This window comes from Manis pentadactyla, chromosome 2 (assembly GCF_030020395.1).
Source record: "Manis pentadactyla isolate mManPen7 chromosome 2, mManPen7.hap1, whole genome shotgun sequence".
NCBI lineage: Eukaryota > Metazoa > Chordata > Mammalia > Pholidota > Manidae > Manis > Manis pentadactyla.
This window is the reverse complement of record NC_080020.1, coordinates 150219662-150244380: the sequence shown is the minus strand read 5'-3', so window position 1 is coordinate 150244380 and position 24719 is coordinate 150219662. Positions and strand designations below refer to the sequence as shown.

The 24719-nt window shown below is 41.4% G+C and overlaps 1 protein-coding gene across 50 annotated transcripts in view; it reads left to right on the top strand.

Moving 5' to 3' along the window:
- MAP4K4 (mitogen-activated protein kinase kinase kinase kinase 4) overlaps nucleotides 1–10967 on the top strand; it is a 197964-nt gene extending 186997 nt beyond the window's left edge. For 26 of the 50 annotated variants that reach the window (XM_057496903.1, XM_057496920.1, XM_036907335.2 and 23 more), the window contains 6 exons: nucleotides 1585–1719; nucleotides 5406–5506; nucleotides 7277–7426; nucleotides 7978–8137; nucleotides 8888–9027; nucleotides 10643–10967. In XM_057496903.1, the coding sequence (XP_057352886.1) occupies nucleotides 1585–1719; nucleotides 5406–5506; nucleotides 7277–7426; nucleotides 7978–8137; nucleotides 8888–9027; nucleotides 10643–10726 (770 nt within the window). In that variant the 3' untranslated portion in view covers nucleotides 10727–10967. Of the gene's footprint in view, nucleotides 1–1584; nucleotides 1720–5405; nucleotides 5507–7276; nucleotides 7451–7977; nucleotides 8138–8887; nucleotides 9028–10642 lie in introns of all 50 variants that reach the window. The other 24 variants (XM_057496893.1, XM_057496902.1, XM_057496894.1 and 21 more) reach the window with 1 other exon arrangement.
- The last annotated feature ends 13752 nt before the right edge of the window (nucleotides 10968–24719 follow it).

The window sequence follows — 24719 nt, the reverse complement described above, 5'->3', positions numbered from 1 at the left end:
TTTGTTAGAGTTTAAACTGTTTTTTAAAATTTCCAATTGCTTGTTTCAAGTATATAGATAGGAAAGTGAATGGATGACTATTGTATATTAACCTTGTATCTTCCAGCCTTGCTATAATCACTTACTAGTTCCAGGAGCTTTTTTTTTGCCAGTTCTTCAGCATTTTCTACCTAGACAATAGTATCTTCTGTAAACAAAGATAATTTTATTTCTTCCTTCCAATCTGTATGCCTTCTGTTTCCTTTCCTGTCTTACTGCATTAGCTAGTACATCCAGTATGATGTTTAAGGTAAGTGGTGAGAAGGGGATGTCCTTCCCTTGTTCCTCATCTTAAAAGAGGAAAGTTACCTAGTTTCTCATCATTACATAGGATTTTACCTGTAAGTTGTGTGTAGTTGTTTCTTATCAAATTGAGGCAGTTCTCTTGAGAAGTTTTGTCATGAAAAGGGTGCTAAGTTTTGTCAAATGCTTTTTCTGCATCTATTGATATAGTCATGATTTTTCTTTAGTTTGTTGATGTGTCTGGCTTCATCTGCTCAACATTGTTTTTATTGTTGCTTATAGCTATAGTTTGTTCCTCTTTATTCTTATGTATGACTGTCCCACAATTTGGTTATGCATTCTGCTGTTGATAGACAGTTGTATTTACCTGTTGGGACTATTATGAACAATGCTGCCATGACCATTGTCTTCTTCATATATATGGGGGTTCATACACACACGTTTGTATTAAGAGAGAAATAAATTACCTGTTAAAAAGGAAGGTGTACATATATATCCTACTTTAATAGATAATGCTAAGCTTTTTAAAATGGTTTTCAGTTTACAACACTAGTTACTAAATTTTCTAGTTACTCCACACAGTCCCTACTTTCAGTCTATTACTTTTCAATTCTCAGTCTTCTGATTGGTGTATGAAATTGTATCTCTTTATGGTTTTAATGTGCATTCACTACTGACTGTTGAGAGCAAGTACCTTTTCGTGAATCTGTGAGATTACTATTTTTGCCGTCTAGTTAGTTGCTTGCTCCATTGTTTGTTGGGTTCCCTCTCTTCTAATTGATGTATAGGAATTCTTTACACATTCTGGATGTGAGTCCGTTGTCAGTTCTGAAGATGCACACATCTCTACAGCTTGCTTTTTGCTGGATTTGAGTCCCTGTGTTGGGTTATTTATTCAACCCTTTGTGCTGTCAAATGGGGAGTAATAGCTACTCTGGAGGATTTTGAAAATCAGATGACATAACCAAAAGTGAAAGCATCTTACAAGCTCTATCAGTTATATTGTTGTGCATATGTTTGTATTATTTTGTGCTTTATTGATACAGTTTCATCTACATAAATGTGAATTCTTTATTTTTCTAAAATCTTTCCTTCTAACTCAGGCCTACACATGGTGATAATAATGTAGGGGTTTCAAAAGTCCCTCTGAATAGCTTGAATTGAGTTTCTTGTAAAACTGATAGAGAATGGTTCTGTTAAGGGGATTATACTTATTGTTTTTTGAAATTCTTTTGGTTACTGTTGTTACTAATGATACCTACTTTTGAATATGCATGTAAAATACTTACTTTATTTTGCTAGGCAAAAAGGATAAGTTACGTGTCTACTATTTGTCTTGGTTAAGAAATAAAATACTTCACAATGATCCAGAAGTTGAGAAGAAGCAGGGGTGGACAACCGTAGGGGATTTGGAAGGATGTGTACACTATAAAGTTGGTAAGTTCCAGGACGGTCCTAAGGATTTTGTTTTTCCAGGGATTAATTCATGTTCCATTTAAAATTCACATGTTCTTTGGAGCTTTTAATAATTTACAATTCATGTTTTCATTGAGGCTTTTAATAATCTTGTTTCTAATACACATAGTTCATTTCTGTTATTACATTTCTGCAGCATCGTCTGTCTCCGAAGTGGTGCACCTTGAAGCATAACATAGTTCATTCATTCCTACTGCTCCCTCTGCCCTTTGTCCATCTCATCCTCTCCGTTGGTGTTGTAAGAAAATTGTTTGACTCTTTCTCTCTGACAGTCTACATTCTTCTTTGTAGGAGTGGTTCATAATAACTCCTCTCAGGAAGGTTACCAAAGGAAAGCCACCCGATCCAAATCCTTCCTTGTGCTGCAGGCTTATTCTCCATTTAGAGGACTGTGGGTCCTGGGTGGTCACTGACAGAATGCTTGCCCAAAGAGCTGTGGCTTTTCATTTCGAATTAAGTGCACTGTGCAGAGCTACTATGCTTCTTAGTAGTAAATGGGTCTAAGCTGGTCTATCAGTGTTCATGGCAACTAACTGTGTTTTTTTCTTCTTGGCGTATATGCCATAGTTCTCATGAAATGATATTTCACAAGAACAAAACGAAAAGAAATTTGTGTGTGAGAAAATATTAAAATACTGATACTAATTTTGGAGGTCAAGGGGAAATAATGGAGCCAAGCCAAATTAAAGTTTTGTGTGTTTTTTTTTTTTTTTTTTGTAGATAATTATTTTTTATTGAAGGGTAGTTGACACACAGTATTACATTACATTAGTTTCAGGTGTACAACCCAGTGATTCAACATTTATATACATGATAATTCTAGGTACCAGCTATCACCATACCAAGTTGTTACAATATTTTGACTATATTCCTTATGCTATACATTACATCCCGGTTACTTATTTATTTTACAATTGGAAGTGTGTACTTTTTTTGTTGTTGTTGTGAGGGCATCTCTCATATTTATTGATCAAATGGTTGTTAACAACAATAAAATTCTGTATAGGGGAGTCAATGCTCAATGCACAATCATTAATCCACCCCAAGCCTAATTTTCGTCAGTCTCCAATCTTCTGAGGCATAACAAACAAGTTCTTACATGGAGAACAAATTCTTACACAGTGAATAAGTTACATGGTGAACAGTACAAGGGCAGTCATCACAGAAACTTTTGGTTTTGCTCATGCATTATGAACTATAAACAGTCAGTTCAAATATGAATACTCATTTGATTTTTATACTTGATTTATATGTGGATACCACATTTCTCTCTTTATCATTATCATTTTTAATAAAATGCTGAAGTGGTAGGTAGATACAAGATAAAGGTAGAAAACATAGTTTAGTGCTGTAAGAGAGCAAACGTAGATGATCAGATGTGTGCCTGTAGACTATGTGTTAATCCAAGCTAGACAAGGGCAATAAAACATCCACGGATGCAGAAGATTTCTCTCAGAACGGGGGGGTGAGGTTCTAAGCCTCACCTCTGTTGATCCCCAGTTTCTCACCTGATGGCCCCTCTGTGACTGTGCCTGTCTTAGGTTGTTCCTCCCTTGAGGAATCTTACCCATCTCTGCAAATTAAAGTTTTATTGAAGAGATGATATATTTTAATAGAATTTAAAATAGGAAGTTGAGAAAATAACAAATGGCCTGTATATACACTGAAGACTGATTAACATAAGGGGTTCATTGAATGTTGATTTCTGCTTATGTTTTCTTTTTGTCTATGTTCATAAAGTGCTGACCCTTGAACAATGCAGGGTTCCCCCCCGCCACTGAAATGCACAGTCAGGAATCTGTGTGTGATTTTGGACTCCCCTAAAACTTGAATAGCTTTCTGCTGGCTGGAAGCCTAACCAATAACATGAACAGTCAGGCACATATTTGGTATATTACATGTATTATATGCTGTATTCTTAAAATAAGCTAGAGAAAACTTTTTTCAAAACTGTTGAAATCTCCAAAAACTTTTCCAGTATATATTGAAAAAAATCTGCATATAAGTGGACCCATGCAGTTCAAACCCATGTTGCTCAAAGGTCATTTACAGTCAGTTTCTCTGTTCCCAGGAATACTACAGTCTTTGACCTTGTCTTGTTTATGTAATCTGTCCACAACACTCACCTCATTGTTTAATATGATGGCAGGGCCATCCTAATATTGGGATGATTCTGAGTGAAACTGGAAAGCAATATTATCTCTTGGTTTAGATTTGGGGATTAAAAATCTTTTCTGTGTGTTTATGTGAAATAGTTTTGTGTGTTGAGATGTAACACTTTTAATGTACATATTTAATGTAACAGCTCCTGGCAGCTGAAATGTACATGAATAGATTGTCCTACAGGGGGAGCTAGAGGCAAATATGTTAGAATGTTACTGGGCTTTTCATCAGAACAAAACAGCAGACCTCGGCCCCACCATTCTTGGAGAATGAGTTACAAATGTTTTCTGGAGATACAAGTGTATAATACCATGCATTTGTTACCTTGGCATTTAAGGAAATCCTAGTTTATCAAGAACTGGGCTGTATAGTATGGTTCTATCAAGAACAGGGGGCTATTTAAATTTATACTTCAGTTAATTAACATGAAATAAATTGGAAAAGTTAGTTCCTCAGTGACTCTAGTACATTCCAAGTGCCCAGTAGCTACGTGCAACTAGTGGCTATCATATCACAGATACAGATTACAGTACAGATAAAAAACCTTTCCAGTATTGCAGAAAATTCTATTAAACAGCACTGTTTTGGATAACCTCTTATCCCTTGTGACTTAACATTAATGTCTGATTTATTGAATAGTGACAATACATGGAATTTAACAAGTAGAGTTAGGGTCACAGGCCATTTCTCATGTACAGAGGAAGAGTCAGGTGGTACTTTGATATTAGATAGCTTATAAAGAAACTGGTCGGTCTGCACAGACCAGTAAGTTGTGTGTGGTCAGGACCCCTCAAGAGTATGTGTTTCTAATCAGAGTTGCCTGGTCGTAAGAGAACCGAAACAGCTGTGCAAAGGAGGCATGTTTGTTTATCTATTATATATGGGGTGAAGAGAGTTTTCCTTTACTCTTGCTCTTTTGATACAGAATCCTCACCTCTGAGGATCAGTAACTGGTTTGAAGTGATACCTGGTCCTTGTACACAGAAACAGACAGACTTAAAACTGAGTTGATGAGTATTTTGACACAGCCTTCTGTGTTCCCCAGTCTGTAAGCCCCACGCAGGACACACTGCTAGTCCTGCCACGTGGAAAATGTTGTATAATTTGGGAGCCTCAAAGCTGATGAATCTCTTTACCCTTTGGAAATAGTGCTGAGCCCTTGAGGCTTTAGGGGGTGCTGTGTGTGGCACTGCCCTTGATTACTGAGTTCTCACAGTCTGGTAGGCCAGGAGCCCTGGTGACAGCACTCGTTGACAGTAACCCAGGTATTGCAGTTGAGTCCAACACAACATCAAGAAAGATGGGAACTGGATGAATTACACATTGAAGAATTGGAAAAGGAAACTGTGAAACTTGATTTCAACAGTTTCTCCTGTTGGTTTGGATGAATCTAGAAGGCATTTTATATACTTTACAGGAAACACCTAAACAGATTTAGAGTTCATGTTGATACTGACCTGTGTTCTTCTTGTTTGTTTTTTCAGTAAAATATGAAAGAATCAAATTTCTGGTAATTGCTCTGAAGAGTTCTGTGGAAGTCTATGCATGGGCACCCAAGCCATATCACAAATTTATGGCCTTTAAGGTAACAGCTTAAGTGTACTCAAAAGTAGAGTCAGACCTGCATGCTGTGACCAAGAGCCAGGGAATGAGTTTAAAACCTTGCATACTAGCACCGTGTAACTTTACCAGAGAGAGGGCAGACATTTTGATCAATATGCCAATTTGGTAATAGAGGAAAAGACAGAATAACCCCACCTCCATTTAAAAAGCAGACTGTGACCTTGTAACTAAAGTCATGGTTGTGTATAAAGATGTAGATGAATTTTTGATAACAAAAAAGTATCCATCCAACAGTAGGCAGCCTTCAGGTAATTCAGAAGAGTACTAATTAAGAATTAAATGACAGAAACTCTTAATGATATAAGGAGTAAGGTGTATTATATGTTAAATAGGAAAAGTAAGTTAAAAATCTGTATACTATACCATTTTTGTTAAAAAAAATCTATAGCAAAATATGTTATTTTGTGGGCATTTTTAATATTTTTTATAATTCTAGAGTTTGCACTAAATACAAATTTATGAAATTCTTAATTAAAAATATTTTTAAACAAAGAACTAAAGAGCTTTGTGACTTCATAGTACATTCAAGAATAATCATTAAGAGTATCACAGCTGAAAGAGAAGCATATTTATAGTTCTGTTACACATTTTTTTGAAAAAATAAAACAGTAATATAAGAAATCTTACTAAGTAACTTAGAACAGCATTTTGAAAAGGAATAGCTACTTAAAAATTTTATAAGATTCTGGTTTCACGTGCAAAGCCACCGTGTACCTTTATAATGAGACAAGCCCTTAAAACCTATGGGATTTTTTGAACCTGGCATTCTTGTCACATCTTTTCCTCAGTGTATGACATTAGATACTATAAATACCTTAACATCATTGCTAATACTAGACACAAAACCATAAGCATAGCCCTTGGGGCTGTTTTAGTGCAATAAATTAAGAATTATTCATCCAAAATGATTCTATACTAATTTTTTAAAATGTTTGATATGTTTTATTAAAGGTAAGCTTCAATTGTTTGGAAAACTGACATTTCAAACATGTCAGTTGGCTTGTTGTTAATTGCTTGTTGGCTTGATTCCCCAGTAAAGCAGAATAAATGAGGTTACCAAATTTACTAAAAATATAAGTGTGTATATTACTAAGTAAAAGTAATTAGTTGTAAAATTTCAACTGTCTTCTGAGATCTGGTCTTAATATTCTGTATGTACTAGGTACTGTACTAGTTGCTTTTATAAATATACTTAAATCGATTTCATGAGCTGTAGGCATTGATACAGTGAAGAACTGAGGCCATCCAGGCTAGTATAGTAACTGCAGCTTTTCATCACTATCCTTCTAGTCAGAATTAAAGCAGAAGTCTGTGTAGCTCAAGTAGTGGCTATGGTGAGCATACCGATGAAACTCTCAATGTGTACTCCTGCATCTCCTCTTCCTCTCCCTTGTCTGCATTTGAATAGTACATTCCAGAAAATGCTGATTATTTCACTTCAGTTTTCTCACCAAGACAAATAGTAGAACAGTAAGTGACAGAGCAGAATTCTTGGGCTAGGTGGGCAGATATGAGACATGGCTTCTGGAAGAAGTGTCTTCCAGGTGCTGATGAACCAACAAAACTGTAGTAAACTACAAACTCATTTTGTAAAGCACTTCTGTGTATGGTGGTTGCCGGGCAGCTCAGTAATTACACAGTTGAGTACCCTGGCTCTGGACTGTCTAATTTGATCTGTTAGAAATCAGTTTTACTAGTCTTACTGCTTTCTCTCTTGATTGCTTCTTTGTAGTCATTTGGAGAATTGGTACATAAGCCATTACTGGTGGATCTCACTGTGGAGGAAGGCCAGAGGTTGAAAGTGATCTATGGATCCTGTGCTGGATTCCATGCTGTTGATGTGGATTCAGGATCAGTCTATGACATTTATCTACCAACACACGTAAGAAAGAGCCCACACTCTATGGTTGGTTGACTGGCTTCATTTTGTTTTGACTTTTTCTTTACTCTGCTTAGTGAACTAACACAAGCAGGGACTCCTCACTTCCCCTTGGTGAGGGGTGAGTATTTAAGTGATGGGCCATTTTCAGTAGCTCCATGTTCTGAGACAAGTGGAAATCCACTCTCCTGGCCCTGTGAAGCCCTCCTGAGAACCTCTTAGCCCTGGCTTTGACTAACATGGGATGGACCGGGGGTATTTGCTGGTAGTCCGAACATCCCTGGGTTGGGAATGGTCCGAGGAACATCATTTAATGGAACCCACAATGCAGATGTGTTCCGGGGGCCTCAGGAAATGTGTCTAATAGAGTGTATGACTTGTAAAAGGTAGACTTGGGGGTATATGTCACATGGGTTTTCCAAAATGTTATCCAGTTGCTGCATTTATCACCAGGAATAGGAACCAGCACGTTCACCAAGACAGTCTTATTGAGCGTTTCGTAGGGATAGAAATAGCCCCAAACATGCCTCTTGTGCTTCATTCCTCTTGTCTAGATCCAGTGTAGCATCAAACCCCATGCGATCATCATCCTCCCCAACACAGATGGAATGGAGCTTCTGGTGTGCTATGAAGATGAAGGGGTTTATGTGAACACCTATGGACGCATCACCAAGGATGTGGTTCTGCAGTGGGGAGAGATGCCAACGTCTGTAGGTATGGACCACTCAGAGGAGACAGTTGTGAAAGTGGCGCTTACTCTTAACACCACCTACGTTCATTATGCTAATTTTACATATGTCCGGACCTTTTAGCCATTTTAACAGAGTGGTTGACAACAGATGGTGTAAAGTTATTATATGGTAGACCAAAACTGGTCATAATCTACTTTAAAACAAAACCCAAGTAATTATTTAATACTTTTTAAAACTCTGTCATTCACAGTCCTTCATTTATTTACAACATCCAGGGAAAATAAAATAGATGTTGTTTTGACTGACTTATGGACAGAGAAAGGCTAGTGATTTGCTCTTCCGAGGGGCAGAGCCACACCAGAAACACAGCCTCTCAGACTGCTGGTGTGCATTTAGGAGGACAGGCTGATTTCTGAAATTTCATGGCATATAAGTGTACATCCCAAATTATTTATCTCTACTTGTCATTCCTTCTGCCTGCCTTACCTCATAACTGGTTTGAGGACAATATGAGTGCTTGGCTATAAACTCAGGGGGTCATTGCTCAAGGTAAGCATGAGATGCCTCCAGGGAATTGACAGATTCAACCATGGGTTCAGATGACCACTTCACAGGATAGACCATAAGGTTACATAGGCAGAGTTCCTTAGAAACGAAAATCTTGCTAGACATTTAGGGGGTGTGTGTGTGTGTGTGTGTGTGTATGCCACATAACCAGTACCTTTTCACAACTATTGACTTAATTTTAACATGTGTTTCTCCCTTCAAAAAGCATATATTCGATCCAATCAGACGATGGGCTGGGGAGAAAAGGCCATAGAGATCCGATCTGTGGAAACTGGACACTTGGATGGTGTGTTTATGCACAAAAGGGCTCAAAGACTAAAATTCTTATGTGAACGCAATGACAAGGTAATGGTTTCCTGATAGATACCTTTTAGTTGCTATTGCCTTTAGCCGTGGTTTATTTTCCATGGAATTTGGGGAAGCCTTTCTTTGGAATTTTGATAGATTCTGAACTAAATTTCAACAAGGAACTTTTTAGTAGTGACTTTTGAGACCCATTTGTGGGGGTTGCGGTCTCCTTTATTTTGTTTTTGCCATGTTGGGATAGACATACTTACCTGCAGGATGACCATATGTTGGATTTCATTCTGAGCTCCATTGGGTGACCTGTCTAGGCTCTGTCTGCTTTAGGGGTAGAGAAGGTTACAGCTGCCAGCTTAGACAGGTGGGATTCTTTTGTGATGAGGAGGAGGCCACAGTGCAGTGTTGAGTAGGGGAACAGTTCCCTCTCCCCTGACGTCTCTGAGAAAGACCACTCATTAGTCTGCCCTTTGAGTAGTGACCTAACCTGATGGTTTGCATGTCAGAAATGCCCAACAGGGTAAGTTGTTTTCTGCAGAAGCATGAGCACCTCCAGCAGCTGAGACTTCGTGGCATCGAAGTCCCAGTTAAAACCTTTGTTTTTCAACACTGGTCACATCCTTGTCTTTTCCAGGGTCTACTCCCTCCCCAGGGCTCCCTCCCAAAACCAGCCTTGGAGTGGAGCAGGCAGATGTCTGAGGGTAGTTGACCCATCTGGCCTCCTTTGAGGACATCAAGGGTCTTCACCAAGCCCAACTTTTCTCCATTTGGATGTAAACATGTCTGACTGCCTGAGGCAGCTCACTGCAGTCTTAGAAACTTGCCTTTTAAGAACATTTCCACTTCTTGCATCACTTAAAATACATTAAATTTCTTAGTAGCCAGCTTACAAGTTGACTGCAGTTGGTCCCCCGGTGTGCACAGCTACATACCCAGCACGGCAGTCACAGCACCGCAGTCACAGCACCGCCTCTCCAGCAGACCCATAGCTCATTGGCTAATGCAGTTAACATTTTTATTCTTACATAGTATCTCCCAAATCTTCACTTTGAAAATCCATACAACCTTAGGCCTAATCCAGGGTTTTTCCATCTTTTTGGCTCATATTTTCCTAGGTATATTCAACACGGCCATAACTGATAGTCTTTGAACTTTGGCATTTACTATTTTTATTCATGATGTCATATCCCGTAAGTTTATTAAAAAGCACAAAAGTAAATTATATTACTTTGATTATAGAATCCTGTGAAATAACTAGTAATATTTTAGCTTAATTTCCTAAAAGAGAAAAATCAGGTTATTGAGGAATCCTCCCTGTTCACTGCTCACTGGGTTTTCCAAACACATTTATCGTTTGGATGTTATTAGCAGTGGGGTAAAAAGAAAGAACGCAGTTTCAGAAATACCCATTTTTCTCTTGAGGTCTCATAGTAAAGCTGTGTATGAGGAGTTAAATTAACTTAGCCTTCTTAGTTGTGATAACTTTCTATAGACGGTCACTCTTACAAATGATAAGTTGGCACGGTTGCAGATTTGATGTGAAGGCGTCTTCGGGGTGCCCAAGTTGCCGTGGCTCTGGTGACCACCCGGGGCGCGTGGCTGCCCGGTGTGCATGGTGTGCACGCAGTAAATACATCCCCTTCTTCTCTTGCTCTCACAGGTGTTCTTTGCCTCCGTGCGGTCTGGCGGCAGCAGTCAGGTCTATTTCATGACGTTAGGCAGGACTTCTCTTCTGAGCTGGTAGAAGCAGTGCGGTGAGGATTGTCGGCCCCCAGAGTCTTCAGGACCCCGAGAACTTGGAATTCCTTGTGACTGGAGCTCAGCTGCGCCGGTGCAGGACAGCTGTGTGCGTGCACGGACACCGCGTGTGGGGTTCTTTTCCCCTTCCTTCCCGCTCCTCTCCTACCAGTTTACCCCCGTTCTCTTCGTTTCCTTACTCAAAAATAAATCAAGGCTGCAATGCAGCTGGTGCTGTTCAGATTCTACCATCAGGTGCTATCAGTGTTTGGGATCGAGCATCAGACCAGAAGCAAACACGTTTCCTTCAGCTCCAGAATTCCTTGTCCCTGAATGACTCTGTCTATGGGTGTCTGAAGGTGGAGACGATGAACATGCTGTTGGTTTTATCGGAAGTGGGCACAGGTGGTGTGAAGTATCGGGCTAACCAGCAGTTTGCTGCAGCAGAGAGATTTAATATAGTAACATTAACAATGTATTTAATTGACATTTCCTTTTTGTAATGTGACAATTTGTGGACAAAGAAGAAGGTGCAGGTTTAAGAAGTTACTATTTATAAAATGTGAAAAACACAGTTACTAGGAGAACTTTTTTGTGGGTGGGGGTGGGGTGGGCTAAGAGGGGTCCCGTTTTGTTTTTTCCGAGGTATGTTTTTTTTGGCTTGGCTTGGCCAAGAACCCAGTCATTTTTTTGTGTACCAGGTTTTGCCTAAATCCTGTGCAGATGGTTCTTTTAAAAAAAAAAAAAAGAAAAGAAAAAATGTGTGCATTTGTATAATGGCCAGAACTTCGTTGAGTGACAGTATTAGCACTGCCTCAGTTCAAGGTTTAATTTTTGTTTAAACCTAGAAGTGTGACAACACTTTGACCACAGTCTGCACTTACGAAAAAAAAAAAAAACTTCAACCACGTTTATTGTTTTGCCTACCTCATTGTTTTTAATGCATTAAGAGGTGGTTTAGTTTATATGTTTTTTGGAGGAAAACATTAATGTTTAATTTAATCTTAATACCAAAACTATCAGATTGAAGTTTGACTTACTTCATCACAGGTGTCCGTAGGCACAAGAGAAATTGTCCCTGAAGAAGAGAAGTAGCCAGTGGCTTTACCATGCTGACTGATGCATCTGTTTTCTAACGTCAGCGGGCAGAGCACTTCATTTCACCAAGTTGACCATTAGTGGTTGGTGGGCAATTCTGCCCCACAGCACACGGGGCCTCCTTGTTGTCAGTCGGGTTTGGTGGCAGACGGGGGTCATACTAGAGTAGTCACCCACAATGTCCAGTGTTGCAGGAACCTGCTCTTGGGGGCGGGGGTAGTTCCCTTTTCTAAACTGCAGTGCACTAAAACCGTTTTGAGAATGTAGGTAATCCTGCTTCTTCATAAGCCGGGGTCTTCTGCATTTCAGGTGTCATATCAAAGCCCTGGCTTTTCTCGGTCTCACTTTTTCTCTGTTTTTTAAACCAGTTTTACTTTATGAATATGTTCATGACATTTGTAATAAATGTCTTGGGTAATAATTTGTTTCATGGCTCCATGGTCGCTCGATTCCTGGGAGGATGGTAGTCTCGGTAAAAGAGCAGTGTTCAGTGTGGCGGTCCTGCTCTTCCTCTGAAACGGAAATACAGTGTGATGGCAGCTTCAAACTTTGCTCCCAAACAGGCTTGGGGTTTCAGAGGCTTAATTCTCCCTTGTGGTTAATTTTCTTTTATAACATGAAAATGGGGGCTTTTCCTCCCGAAAACATAACGTCACTTGCACCTGCTTGCCAAGGCTGTGTGGCCCAGCGTTCCCAGCCCGTTTGGCACCTGCTTTGACTGCTGTCATTCTCTTCCTCCTAGTTCAGCATCTTTGCCAAAGGCTCTCCTTTAAATTACAAAAAATCTAGTGAAAAATATATATACCCACAGATGCAGAAACTAGCTGGGTCTACACACCCACAAAGACGATCAATAAGCTGAGAAAACCTTACTTTTGGAAGGACAAGGGGATGAAAGGGGTTTTTCCACTTGTAAGACTGTCATAGTGCTCAAGTCCCACACAGAAAGAACTAGTTCTTTTCCTACTAATTTGTAGTTAACAGGGAAGATTGAAGAGTTGAGCCCACCTTTGGAAAGGACTTGTAGGACAGGCCAGATTCCATCACCACAGGGCTTCAGGGAAAACCAAACTTCTGCCGTCGATCTCCCATGTGGTGGCGTTGCGAGTGAGATGGCAGGTGCCGCGGTGAGCTTCTGCACGCGCTGGGAGGAGAAAGAAAGAGATGGCTTTGGTTGATTGTCCTCCCCTTGTGTGACTTTAGAGAGAGGAAAAGTTGGGCAGGTGTCTTTGGGAAACTGCTACACTTCTGATCCTGAGAAGGAGGAAATAAAAAAGAAGGCACCTTGGTCTTAATCATCCATAAACTTGAAGCAGAGGGTTTGTAAGTCAAGAGGTGTTGTGTGGCTAATAAAAGTGGTGTTTCCTTAGAATATCTGACTTTTGAGAGCTTGGCAAAAACGATTTCTCTAGCGGACGAGGTAACAGGATCTGAGCTCACATCAGAACTGGGCCTGTCTCGCTTGCATGGCACCAGGCATCAGCTGGGCACAGGCGTGGGTTTGCACTGAGCATGGTTGAGTCCACTGCGGGGCTTACCCACTGAGGCCGGGCAGCCACCTATCCTCGTGGGGCGAGTCCCAGGTGCTTCCCTGGCCTGCAGCACCTCACGACCCAGATTGTGCTGCTGCAGCTAGAAGCAGACGCACACAGGGTTCTCCATCAAAGATTCCACTTTCAAGAAAGGGTGTTTTTTTCCCTTTAGCAGGGTAGTGACCTCACAGAAGTGCTGAGATGGCAGAACTGCAGAAGAAAACAGTGTTACAGGGATAGCATTACATAGGGAACAGGGCTCTTCAGAGCTACATGCCAAGTCGTCTCTGGTTTAGTCAAAGCTTTCATAAGTAATACCTTCTGTATTTGAATCAGAGTGACCCTGTATTGAGTGCAGTGTTTTTACTTCTCATGCACATGTTATGTTGGAGAAAATGTTTACAAAAATGGTCTTGTTACACTAATGTGCATCACGTATTTATGGTTTTAAGTGATTTTTTTTGGATTATTTAGATTTGTGTCTTAGTTTAGTCCACTGACAGTGACTCATAATCCCTAATTTTGCCAGTTATAAATTTGCTAAACAGTAATACAAATGACAAGCTGCATTAATTTACTAATCATAGAGTTGCAAAGCCGACTGGTGACAAGTACATGGCCTTTTTTTTTCCCAGTGCTAACTTGTCTTCTGTGTATTATGAAAATTAGTGTTGTCCCCACCCCCCTTTTTCCTTAAATAAAGTAAAAATGACACCTATTTTATGTGGCATGAGTTTGAAATATATTCTGATCCTCCAGAATGTTTTCTTCTTACAGGATCTGTATTGTATGCACACGAGCTTTTCCCTGTGCCAGCCCTGGCCCTCTCCCATCACAGGGTGACAGGTATGTTTGCTCAAAGATCTCAGAATGAACCTGGTGGTGAGCTCTTGATCACCATTAACTGAAGCCAAAACAGAGTAAAGTTGATGCTTAAGAAATAAGGTTTTATTTTGCAAGTCTGAATTGGATCAAAAAGTAAATCAGCATGCCTGTCACTAACAGAACAACTGAAGTAAACCCTTCTCAAATTGGCACGTAAATACTAACTTAGGCCTAATAATTGAAGCAACTTCAGTGTAAGGGCATTATGGCTAAGCCTTGGGGTGTGCCCCATCCATCCTCCCCATAGGTCTGGCAGTAATGACCCCCACTGGACAGATGTGGGGCCACGTCATGGGGGATCAGCGCCTTACCCAAGACCTCCAGGATTGTGGAGGGCTGGCCATGCTACAATATCAGCAATTAAATATGTCAGTAAACTAGCTCCTTTGTGCTTCATACTAGAAACATTATTTCTCTAAGGTGAAAATAAAAGTGTAAAAGTGTAAATACCTAGGATGCCAAAGTGAGTACGCTTTTTCTTTTCCTACTTGATGTTTGCTGGAGCTGGTAGGTGATGAGGAATAGAAATCTGGCGGAGCGCTGGTTGCCTGGGGGCTGTCACTCATTCCTCCTGTTCCAACTGCACTCCGTGGGTTTTTCCCTTGAAGCGAGCAGGGAGACATACATCCCATCACTGACTCCAGCGCTGTGCTTGAGGGGCACATTCAAGGGGGCAGGGAAGTTGCTGCTTTCTCTGCTATCTATGAATTAAACCCCTCCCCCACAAGCCCATTCTTCACTTGAGAAGTAGGTGTTACAGTTTACAGAGTAAAACAGTTAAGGAATGATAAGTTGGGGAAGTAGTTTGTGCATTTTCTTAAGGGAGAAGTAATGTGTGTGCAGATACTAGGCTCAGCTGATCCAGCTCTTAATCACGTTAAAGACGGTCTTTGTTTCTACATTGTGCTTAAAGTTGATAACCTATTTGCTGATGACATGGTACAGTTCCGTTCCCTTTGTTGTTATCTGAATGGAGATAGTTCTTGGGGTGACCCATTTATTAAATCCTAACTGCTTCTCAGAAACTCCCAAACATGTTGCTGGCCTGAGCAGGCACTCAGAAATGCCAGGTTATTTGCTTAAGTAACATAAAACCCTAATGTGAATCCGGGGGAAAACCAGTCCTTTGTGCAGCGTGGAACTTGAGAGGAAGTGCGCTGGGTTAGCCGGCTGCAGGCTGAGCGTGCGTCCTTCCCATTCTGGGCAGGAGGCCACGCCGACTTGGGTCCCCATCGCGCCTGGCCTGCTGAAGGAACAGTGCAGAGCCCTTGGTTCCTCCGTCTGTCGGCTCGCTCGCCTGGTGATAGGAAATTTCGATAGTCCAGCTCAGAATGATAGATCTTACTTCGGTTTAGGTTGTGAAAGTCTGGCGGCATGCCCACTGGAGGTTCTGAGGAAGGATGTGCATAGAGCTTGAGCAAGTTGTTCTTTCTGCTCCTTAAATTTATTTAGAAGTCTGATGTAACCACTCACCATTAAAGCCAATGTTAAACAAGTTTCCACAACAAATGGTATTAAATACTTGGCTCTTTTCTAACACCTTTACTGAGGTAGGATACACATCCATGCAGTGTGCCCATCAGTGGCCTTTATGTGGTCTTATGCACATGCTACCACCACAATCACTTTTAAGCATTTTTTTTTTTTTACTCAGAAGAAGGAACCTGCTGGCCATTATCCTCTCAGTCCTGGCCTCCCCATCCTCATGTGCTTTAGGGAACCACTCATCTTGTGCCTCTTCTGGACATTTCATAGAAATGAGATACGATGTGTCGTCTCTGATTGGCTTCTTTGACTTAGCAGAATGTTTTTGAGGTCCATCCACATTGTATCAGTAAGAACTTTGTTTCCTTTTATTGGCATTCTTGGTTCTTAACTTTGATCACGGGGGCCCTCAGCTGCAGGACCAATACCTCAGCCAGGCAGTGAGGGCCCCAGCCTCAAATGAAAGCTGCAGAATGAACCTTCCACCCCGCAGGGGAGACAGCCTGACAAGCAGCCCCAGAAAGGGATTCCTGCTGAGATGTGTTTTCCCTTTGAGCTCTTAGGAACCCACTGATCCCCTCCCACCAGAGATCTTGATGCTAAACATGAGGCTCATCACAGGTCAGGTGCAGAGAGGAAAGTTGTGCAATGGGGGGCCGTTCTGGAGGCACTAATGCCAAGTCTTGCCCATGGAGAGTAAACCTCTAAACCCTGGGAAGGTTGGGGCCAGTAGGTGTTCTCACTGGTGGCCAAGGCGGCCTGCCTAGGGGTACTCGGGTTTTCTTCTAAACGTGCTCATTCTGAGGAGTGGATGTAAAAGTTGATCCTACTGAGCAGATACTTTTCTCATCCTGGGTAAGTATGTCCAATAGTGACACTTCAAAAGTGCCTTGTTCTTTGAGCACCTCGTGTCTTACCGGCATCATGGACATTTCCTCTGTGCTGCCTCCAGGAAGGTTGTTCTGTCCCTCAGCCTGCCCTTGCAGGGCACATCATTGAGTAAGTGTGGATGCTAGCAATTTCTGGGAACTTGGCAGCATTTTAGTCAGTCTAGCAAGTTGAGCAACCACGGCGTGCCGAGTAGCCGTGGGTATGCTGCTGCTCTGGGGAAATGTGGGGATGCCATCTAAAGGGGCAACTCTGAAAGTGGTGCTTGGTGCCTTCTGCATCAAAGCAGAGCCTTGGTAACAGATGACAAAGATGCCATGTTTTAGCTAAAGCAGCATTGTAGCTGCCAAAAGAGTTGGTGTGAGTTTGAAATGCATGGATAAAATTGTGAAGTGGGAGGAGATGATGCCCACCACTCTGTCGTCCTGGTTAGGTCCCACTTGGTGGGACACAGGTCACAGGATCTAAACTAGCTCCCATAAAGACTGGTTTGCAGAAAAGGTCCAACAGGAGAATAGTTACATAAACCTCTAAAGATTGTTCAGCTAATCAGTCTGTCCTAAATGGGGGTTATCAACAGTGTTGCTAGGAATACTCTTTTGTGTGTGGTGCTGTGCCCCAGCATGTACATTTTTTACACATAGCCTCCCAGTCTGTAGAACGGAAGACTCAGGGTACCTACTTTTGGCTTAAATTTATTTGGAGAGAGACCAAATGCAGGAGGGTTTGCTCTGCAAGATGCCACGTAGGTAGAGCCAGGATAAGCGTGTTGAACCTGTGGAGAGAGACAGGCCTCCAGTATGAAGGTCAAGCATAACTGCCCAAGAGACTGAAATGGGCACCTTGTGTGGCTGACCTGGGCTGTGCCCTTGAGGTGGTCTTTGCTGGAATGTAGAGGAGGTCCCTTCAGGGACTGGGTGTACACATGCATACATCCGTACATACATACACAGAAGGCTGGTAACAGTCCAGGAGCCATCAGAGAGCATTTCTGAACCCACACAAAATGATATGGGTATTCCTTGTAAACATGAGTGCATTTTTTAGCAAATAGGTGTTTAGGTAGCAATATGAAGAGCTCCTTCATCTTGGGATGGGCAGTGGCAGAGGTGAGAACTTTTATCAACTACCCTGATACGGTCATTGCTCCTCAGAGATCCTCCTAAGGCCTCTCCGTGGAAGGCTTACTAGGTTCGGGTCCTCTTTTCCAGTCATGTGCTTGGCTCCCCATTCAACCCAAAGCCACCAAGGCAGGAACCCAATGGACTTGACTGCCACCGGAAACGGGCAGGCCCTGCTGGATCTGCAACCAGGCAAAGTTGTTCCATTCAACCCTGGAAGACTCCATGTTTCCTTTCAGTTGCCAAAGAGGAACATTGCCTGTTCCTGGGGCCAAGTCTATCTCAGATTCCTAACATTAAGCAGTGGAATGCCAAAACAGGTGTTGGTGTGCATTTTAATTCAGGTGTGTAACATTGAGAACTGGCACTATTCTGCTTTTGGCGTCTATGGACCTTAGCTGTCAAGGTCTGCATCAAGTTTCTTTTTTTTTGTTTGTTCTCTAATATGGAGAGAACTCCAGTGCCAGCAGGTGTATGACTGCAGTTTTTAAACAGCAAACCTAACAAGGAAAGAATCTAAAATGTAGATGAAGTCAGCAATTTGAATACTTTTTAGTGATTGAGGGGAGCTGCACACACTTTGAAGATGTGTGCAAAAGTAAGTTAACCTATCAGCAAACTATCATTTTGTTGGTCTCTAGTATAAGGTAGACAGATACTTTTGCACATTGTAATATTTAATAGTTTATTTATCAATGCATTTCAAAACAATTTCCACATATAACCAGTATTTTAGGAAATAGAATGGTTTGTATTCCTTTTTCATGCTAAGATTTGGAAATCCAGTGTGCATGTCACACATCACATCTCAGTTCTGACAGGCCACATTTTAAGTTCTCGATAACCGCAAGTGCTAGAAGCTCTATCCTACCATGGTTAATCCCCTCTAGAATCTTCAGGTAAATGTGGCTACATTTTGCTGAAAAACATACTGAAGCTTCTAAAATCAAACCTGCTGAGGGTCACCTCAGAGAGTATGAATGGAGGGGTTAGGATTCAGACATGGCATGTTAATCTCTGAAACCTGATTTTTCTAAACATCTGTGCACATTAATTTGGTTTTTAAAAATGGCTTTAAAAAACTATAATTTTAAAGCAAAGTTCCCCTGGAATGTTACCTGGGAAGGGAGGGGAGAAGCGGTGGGTTCTGGTTTATTTCATTCATGCATATTTTCATTAAAAAACCTGGATTTTAGTAGTGGTTTTCTTAATTTTTCATTTACAAAGCTTTTGTTGCTGGTTCTGTTAAAACAAATGTCAAAGACAGACCACAAATACCAAGGGGCCAATCTGGTGGTGCCTGATGCACAGGAAAACCTCATCCTTCTTGGGGGGCTGACACGGCACACTTGCGCATTGACAGCCTCTCTGCTGTGGTGTGCCCTTAATTTCCTCAAGGCCACGAGGAAGAGGGAAATCCCTGAGGGTTTCCACATACCCCACAAGGAGTCACATGGCATGGGGGCTGTGCAGCTGGGTGGCTGTTTTCCTGAGGGTAGTCAGTGTTTTAGACAGAATGCCCTGTGCAGTGCCAGGGAACGTGGGCAGTCGGAACCTCTGAGCCATGTGACAGATTGGGCCTCATCTTGCTGAGAAACAGATTCCTCGTGGTGAACAACCATTCCACCTTTATGTCCAGACAGTAGTTCCTGCCGTTCTGTGACCCGTAAAAGGCCCAGGCAGCAGAAGCAGATGCCCACCGGTGCTCTGGCCTGGTGCACTCATAGTGGGTCGGACATGTGCCCAGGTTTGCAGGGTTCTGAGCTTGCACTCTGCTGTCGCAAAAATCCAGAATAGGTAAAGCCTGTCCCTAAGAGCCAGGCCATAACCTCCCTTGTTTTCTGTTACACCCTCTGTGCTTTGGTGTGGTCCAGGGAAGAGACACAGGGGTTCCTGCAGCGTCTATGGGGAAGCCGTCATGAACGGGGTGCGGCAGTGCTCATCCGGGAATCTGTCAAAAAAAAGGGCTTATCATGCAGGACCAGCCTCTTATTAAACAGCATTCTCCTAAATCAGGTACTTACATTCAGCTCTCTCAGAACATCCTTTTTACCCACAAAATGAATCACATAGCAGCTGTAGGCAAATAATGTTTCATAATTTTATTTATTACATAGTTTATCCGTTCAATAAATACTATGAAGCATCCTGCTTTGTGTGAGCCACTGTTACATGCTGAACCTAGATGAAAAGTGAAGGAAGAAGATCTAACTAGCTCAGATTCCAAAAGGAAGTTGAGTTAAAAGGACATGGAGACCTTCCCACAGCACGGGGAGAACCAGGGGTGCCGAGGAACTGCAAGGCTGCCAGCCCTCTGCTATTCTAGGTCGGTGCTTCCTAACCTTGAGCAGGCATGAGATTGTCTAGGCTTGTTAAAACTCAGATCGCTGGGCCTTATCCCCAGAGTCTAATTAAAGAGGTCTGGGACCACACTTGGAGAACCACTAGTCCATATAAATTGTTAGTAAAAACATGACAATTAAGGGCATTGAAAAATGCCTAAGATTAGCACAGCCAAATCCCAAGATCAGATAGAAACACAGAGAACTCCCAGAGGAGAGGGCTCATCACAGAGGGCAGAGGCTGTCACCTGCACATACTTCTTAGGGCCCCTGAGGAAGTTCTGTAAGGAGGAGTCAGAGACTGACACCTGACCGCTGTCATCCCTGTGGCTTATTTTGAATATGTACCCTTATTGGTATAATGTATGCTTTTCTCTTGCAGTTGTGAGAGCTGCTAGAAGGCCTCGTCGGCTTTTCACCCAGTAGTAGCTCTGGCCTCTGCCCCCCGCTTGCCTCCATGGTCAGGCAGGGATGGTTTGCACTTCTGGGCCCAAACAAGTGCTGGGCAGCTGAAAGACAACTTCACTGCCCAGACTTCTGCTTAAGGGCCCCAGCCGCCAGGGAGCTTTGGTGGGGACGGGCACCTGGAGGTCTGCAATGGAGCTGTGTGCCCTCAAAGTTCATATGCTGAAGCCCCAAGCGCCAGTGGGACTATGTTTGGAGATGGGCTAGAGGTACTCAAGGTTAATACGATCATAAGGGTGGGGCCCTAATCCAGTAGGACTGGCACCCTATTAAGAAGAGGAAGGGACCCCAGAGTGCACCCACACAAAAGGCCGTGTGAGGACGCAGGGGGAGGCAGCCGTCCACCCCGGGGAGAGGCACGGGGGCAGCCGGCCCTGCGGGCACCCTGACCTTGGATTTCCATCTCAAGAACTGTGAGGAAATAGCTTCTGCTGTTTAACCCAGCAGCCTAGGTATGGCAGCTCACGCGCGATAATGCAGGGCGCAACCGAGGCGAGCAGCTGAGCTTCTGGGGGAGGGAAGGCTTTAGGAGGGCTTCTGCTGGTGGGGACTCGTCCAGCTCCCACCAGAAGACGACCGCCGCACGGCTAGCCGTCATGGGAAAGTGCGGAAAGCCGAGGTTGCAGGAGGTGGAGTCAAAGACCCCAGGTGACGGGCACAGCTGGCTTAGGGCAGGGAACATCTCCAAGGGCTGGAGCCTCGGACCCCGCTCCGGTTGGCAGGTGACACACAGGCTCCAAAGACCCCGTGAAGGAGAAGCCATCGCTGAGGCACGATTTAGCTTGAATTTCTCAACACTTTAACCAGTTGGGACATTAGAAATGATTGTATCTGATTTTTAAAAACTAACGTGACACTTCTTGTCCTGAGTGTTGTCGATTGAATTCATATGTACACACAGTATACAAATAAATAATAAGCTAAGCTTGTTAACAGGGTTTTTTTTTAATGGAAAAATTTAAATATATACAAAAATAATAGAAAGAAGGGCCCTTATGTATCTGCCGTCCTGCTTCCACGATTCATCTATTTATGACCATCTCTTTATTCCCCCACCCACTTCCTTCACAGATTATTTTGAAGTAGTCCCTGGGCATTGCTTCATTTGCTCCATGAATATTTTGGCGTCCATTTCCAAATCCACAAAACCATTTTCACAACTAAAAATAAAATAAAACAAAATAATTCCTTAATTTCTTCAAATTTTATTCAGTATTCAGATTTCTCTTATTTCAGTGATTTTTAACAGTATGTTTGAATCAAGATCTATATAAATTTAACCCATAGTAATTGGGTTGATTTTTTTTTTTTTTAAATTCAGGGTTACTGCTGCTCAAATGGTTATAGCTTTAGCCAGTAGGAATGTCTTCAAATTTCCTCCTGGGTGTTTTAGACATGACTGCAGTGCTCTGTGACAATTTTAGCTTCCGGCGTTACAATTTCTGGGCTCATTTTGCACCCTAGCCCTGGAATCCTTCATTTCTCAGGAGATCTGAGTTCCTGTAGTGGAGATGGTATTTTGTGACCACAGTCTGGAATGAGTGTCGCTCACGGCTACCACTTTGGGCATTTTTCTATCTTTCAGTGGGAAGAGGAATATTATTTTTTTATGAAAGGAAAATGCATCATGCATTTATACTGAAATTCAGGACAACAGGATTTTCTTTAACCTCTTTGGTCTCATTAGCTGTATCTTCTTTCTCCCATCCTGACAGTCCTCATTCCAGATAGGCCAACAAGGTTGTTCATTTGCCATAATTATATATGCCAAAGTCTCAGCATACCATCAACGCTATCACCAACATTATGAAAACAATCTAAAGTTTGTGGGTAGGTTTTATGTTTTTCTGTTTGTTTGTTTTTTGTCCTTAGAGTGGTTATACTACCAGCTTGATTTTTCATTTTGCTTCAGATTTGTAAGAATTGCTTTTAAATTTTAACTTGGCTTTATAAACTGTGTAATGCATTACCTTGTTCCAAGTCAAGTCTATAAAACAAAATCTACTCAGAGAATTTCCTCCTCCCCATAGTTTCCCCTTTCCTTTATAGATAACTATTTTTATTAGTTTTTGGTTTACCTTTCCATTTAAAAATATATAAGCAAATGTGTTTGTATATTGTTATTCAACCCTCACTTTTCCCCATCTTGGTTTTTTCATGTAATTACCCCAGGGATCACTCCATAGCTATGTATAAAGATATTTTTGTGCATTCCTTTTTTAAACAGCTTTTTTGGGATTTACATACCATAAAATACACCCTTCCAAAAATTACGGTTCGATGAGTTTTAGTTTATTTATACAGTAATGCAACCATCGTCACAATCCAGTTTAAGAACACATCCCCTCCTGCCCTGTTGCTGTCAATCCATCCTGGTACCAGCAAAGATGACCATCCATATTTTCACATTGCCATTGAGAGCAGCATAAATCCCATTGTGAGCATGTACCATAGTTTATTCAACCAGCCCCTATAATCCTTCAACGAGCAGCCTTCTGCATGTGTCTTGTTTGAATTTTCACCAGTGTATCTTTGGAAGAGATTCTTGGAAGCTTCCCTGAGTCAAATTGTATGTACTTTCTCTAAATAATGTGAGTCCCCTCTCTGAAGGGGTTGTACCATTTTTCATTCCCACTGTGAGAGTGTCTATTTCTCCACAGCCTCATCAACAAAATAGATTGTTAAACTTAGAAATTTTAATTTGCATTCCCCTCACTACAAAGAAGATTGAACATTTTTTCAAGAGTTTTTAAGATGCATTTGCATTTCTTTTCCTTGAGTTGTCGGCTCCTCTGTCTTGCCCATTTCTCTAGTCCTTTCTTGCTTGGTTTTTAGAATCTCTTTAAATATTAGGGGTAGGGTTTTGTGTGATAAGTTGCAACATTTTCCCCATTATCCTTTTACCTTTCTAAAAGTATTTTTTATACTGGATAAAAATTTTATTTTTCTGTAGTCAACAATCTTTCCCCTTACTTCACTTGGATTTTGAGTCAGAAAAACTTCCTTTGTCCTAGTTATAGAGTAATTTGCTCACATTTGCTTCTAGTGTTGTTAAGTTTTCTTTTTTTTTTTTTTTTAACATTTAACTTTCTGATTTGTCTGGATTTATTCTGATGTTCAGTGTAAGAAACAAGCTTTGTTTTTTCTTTTTCTGTATGGTTATCTTGCTACCCCATAACTTATTAAAAAACCCAGTTTAGACCCACTGATTTGAGATGGCAGCTTTATCACATTCTAAATTTGCATATGTAACTGGGTCTGTTTATGGATCTTCTGTTTTTCATGCACAAATGCCACTCTTTTAGTTTTTTTCTTGATTTACCAACTTAATTCCTTGTTAAGAAAAACAAGGCTTTTTCTAATCTACCACTCATTTTTATTCCTCTCCCTAGCTTTTCAGGATTATATATGTTTTACTCTTCTATTGGTTACATTTTAAATTTAAATTAATGGTAAATTCTAAAAGATCGACTTTATTGAGGTGTAATTTACGTAAAATAAAATCTAACCTTTTTTCCCCCAAAAGGTCTTAAAAATAGATATGCCAGACATCACAGAAGAAGAGGGAAAGGGATTACTAAAATAGAAAAGGACATCTGTGGCTTGAAAACTTTGAGAATCTTTGGTGAAAGGCTGGGCTAATTAAACAGAAAGAGCCCTTAACGGGGAAGCAGGCGTCTGCTTTTTAGTCTCCATTTTCTGGTCATTAAAACAAAGGAATTAGGTTCCAAACTAAATGCCTTTCCAGTTCTTCCAGTGTCTGAAGCTATTCTCAGCCTAAAGTTGTGCTCATAAGCTGCCATGTGAATAGGAAAAGCAAGAGAGCAAGAAAGAAAAGCTCCTACTGTGGTCTTTGAGCAGCTGATCCCTTTTTTCTTTTTAATGTTTGTATTGTAGTGTAGTTGGTATACAATATTAAATTAGACTCAGGTGTACAGCATCATGATTCGGCAATTATATACATTATGAAATGCTCGCCACCACAGTTACCATCTGTCACTCTACAAAGTTTTCACAATATTATTGACTGTATTCCCTATGCTATACTTTTCATCCCTGTGCCGTATCTATTTTGTAATTGGAATTTTTTTACCTTTTTATCCCCTTCACATGTGCACTCATCCTCTATCCCCACAGCTGCCAGTTTGTCATGTAACTACCAGTACCATTGAAATAAGCAACGT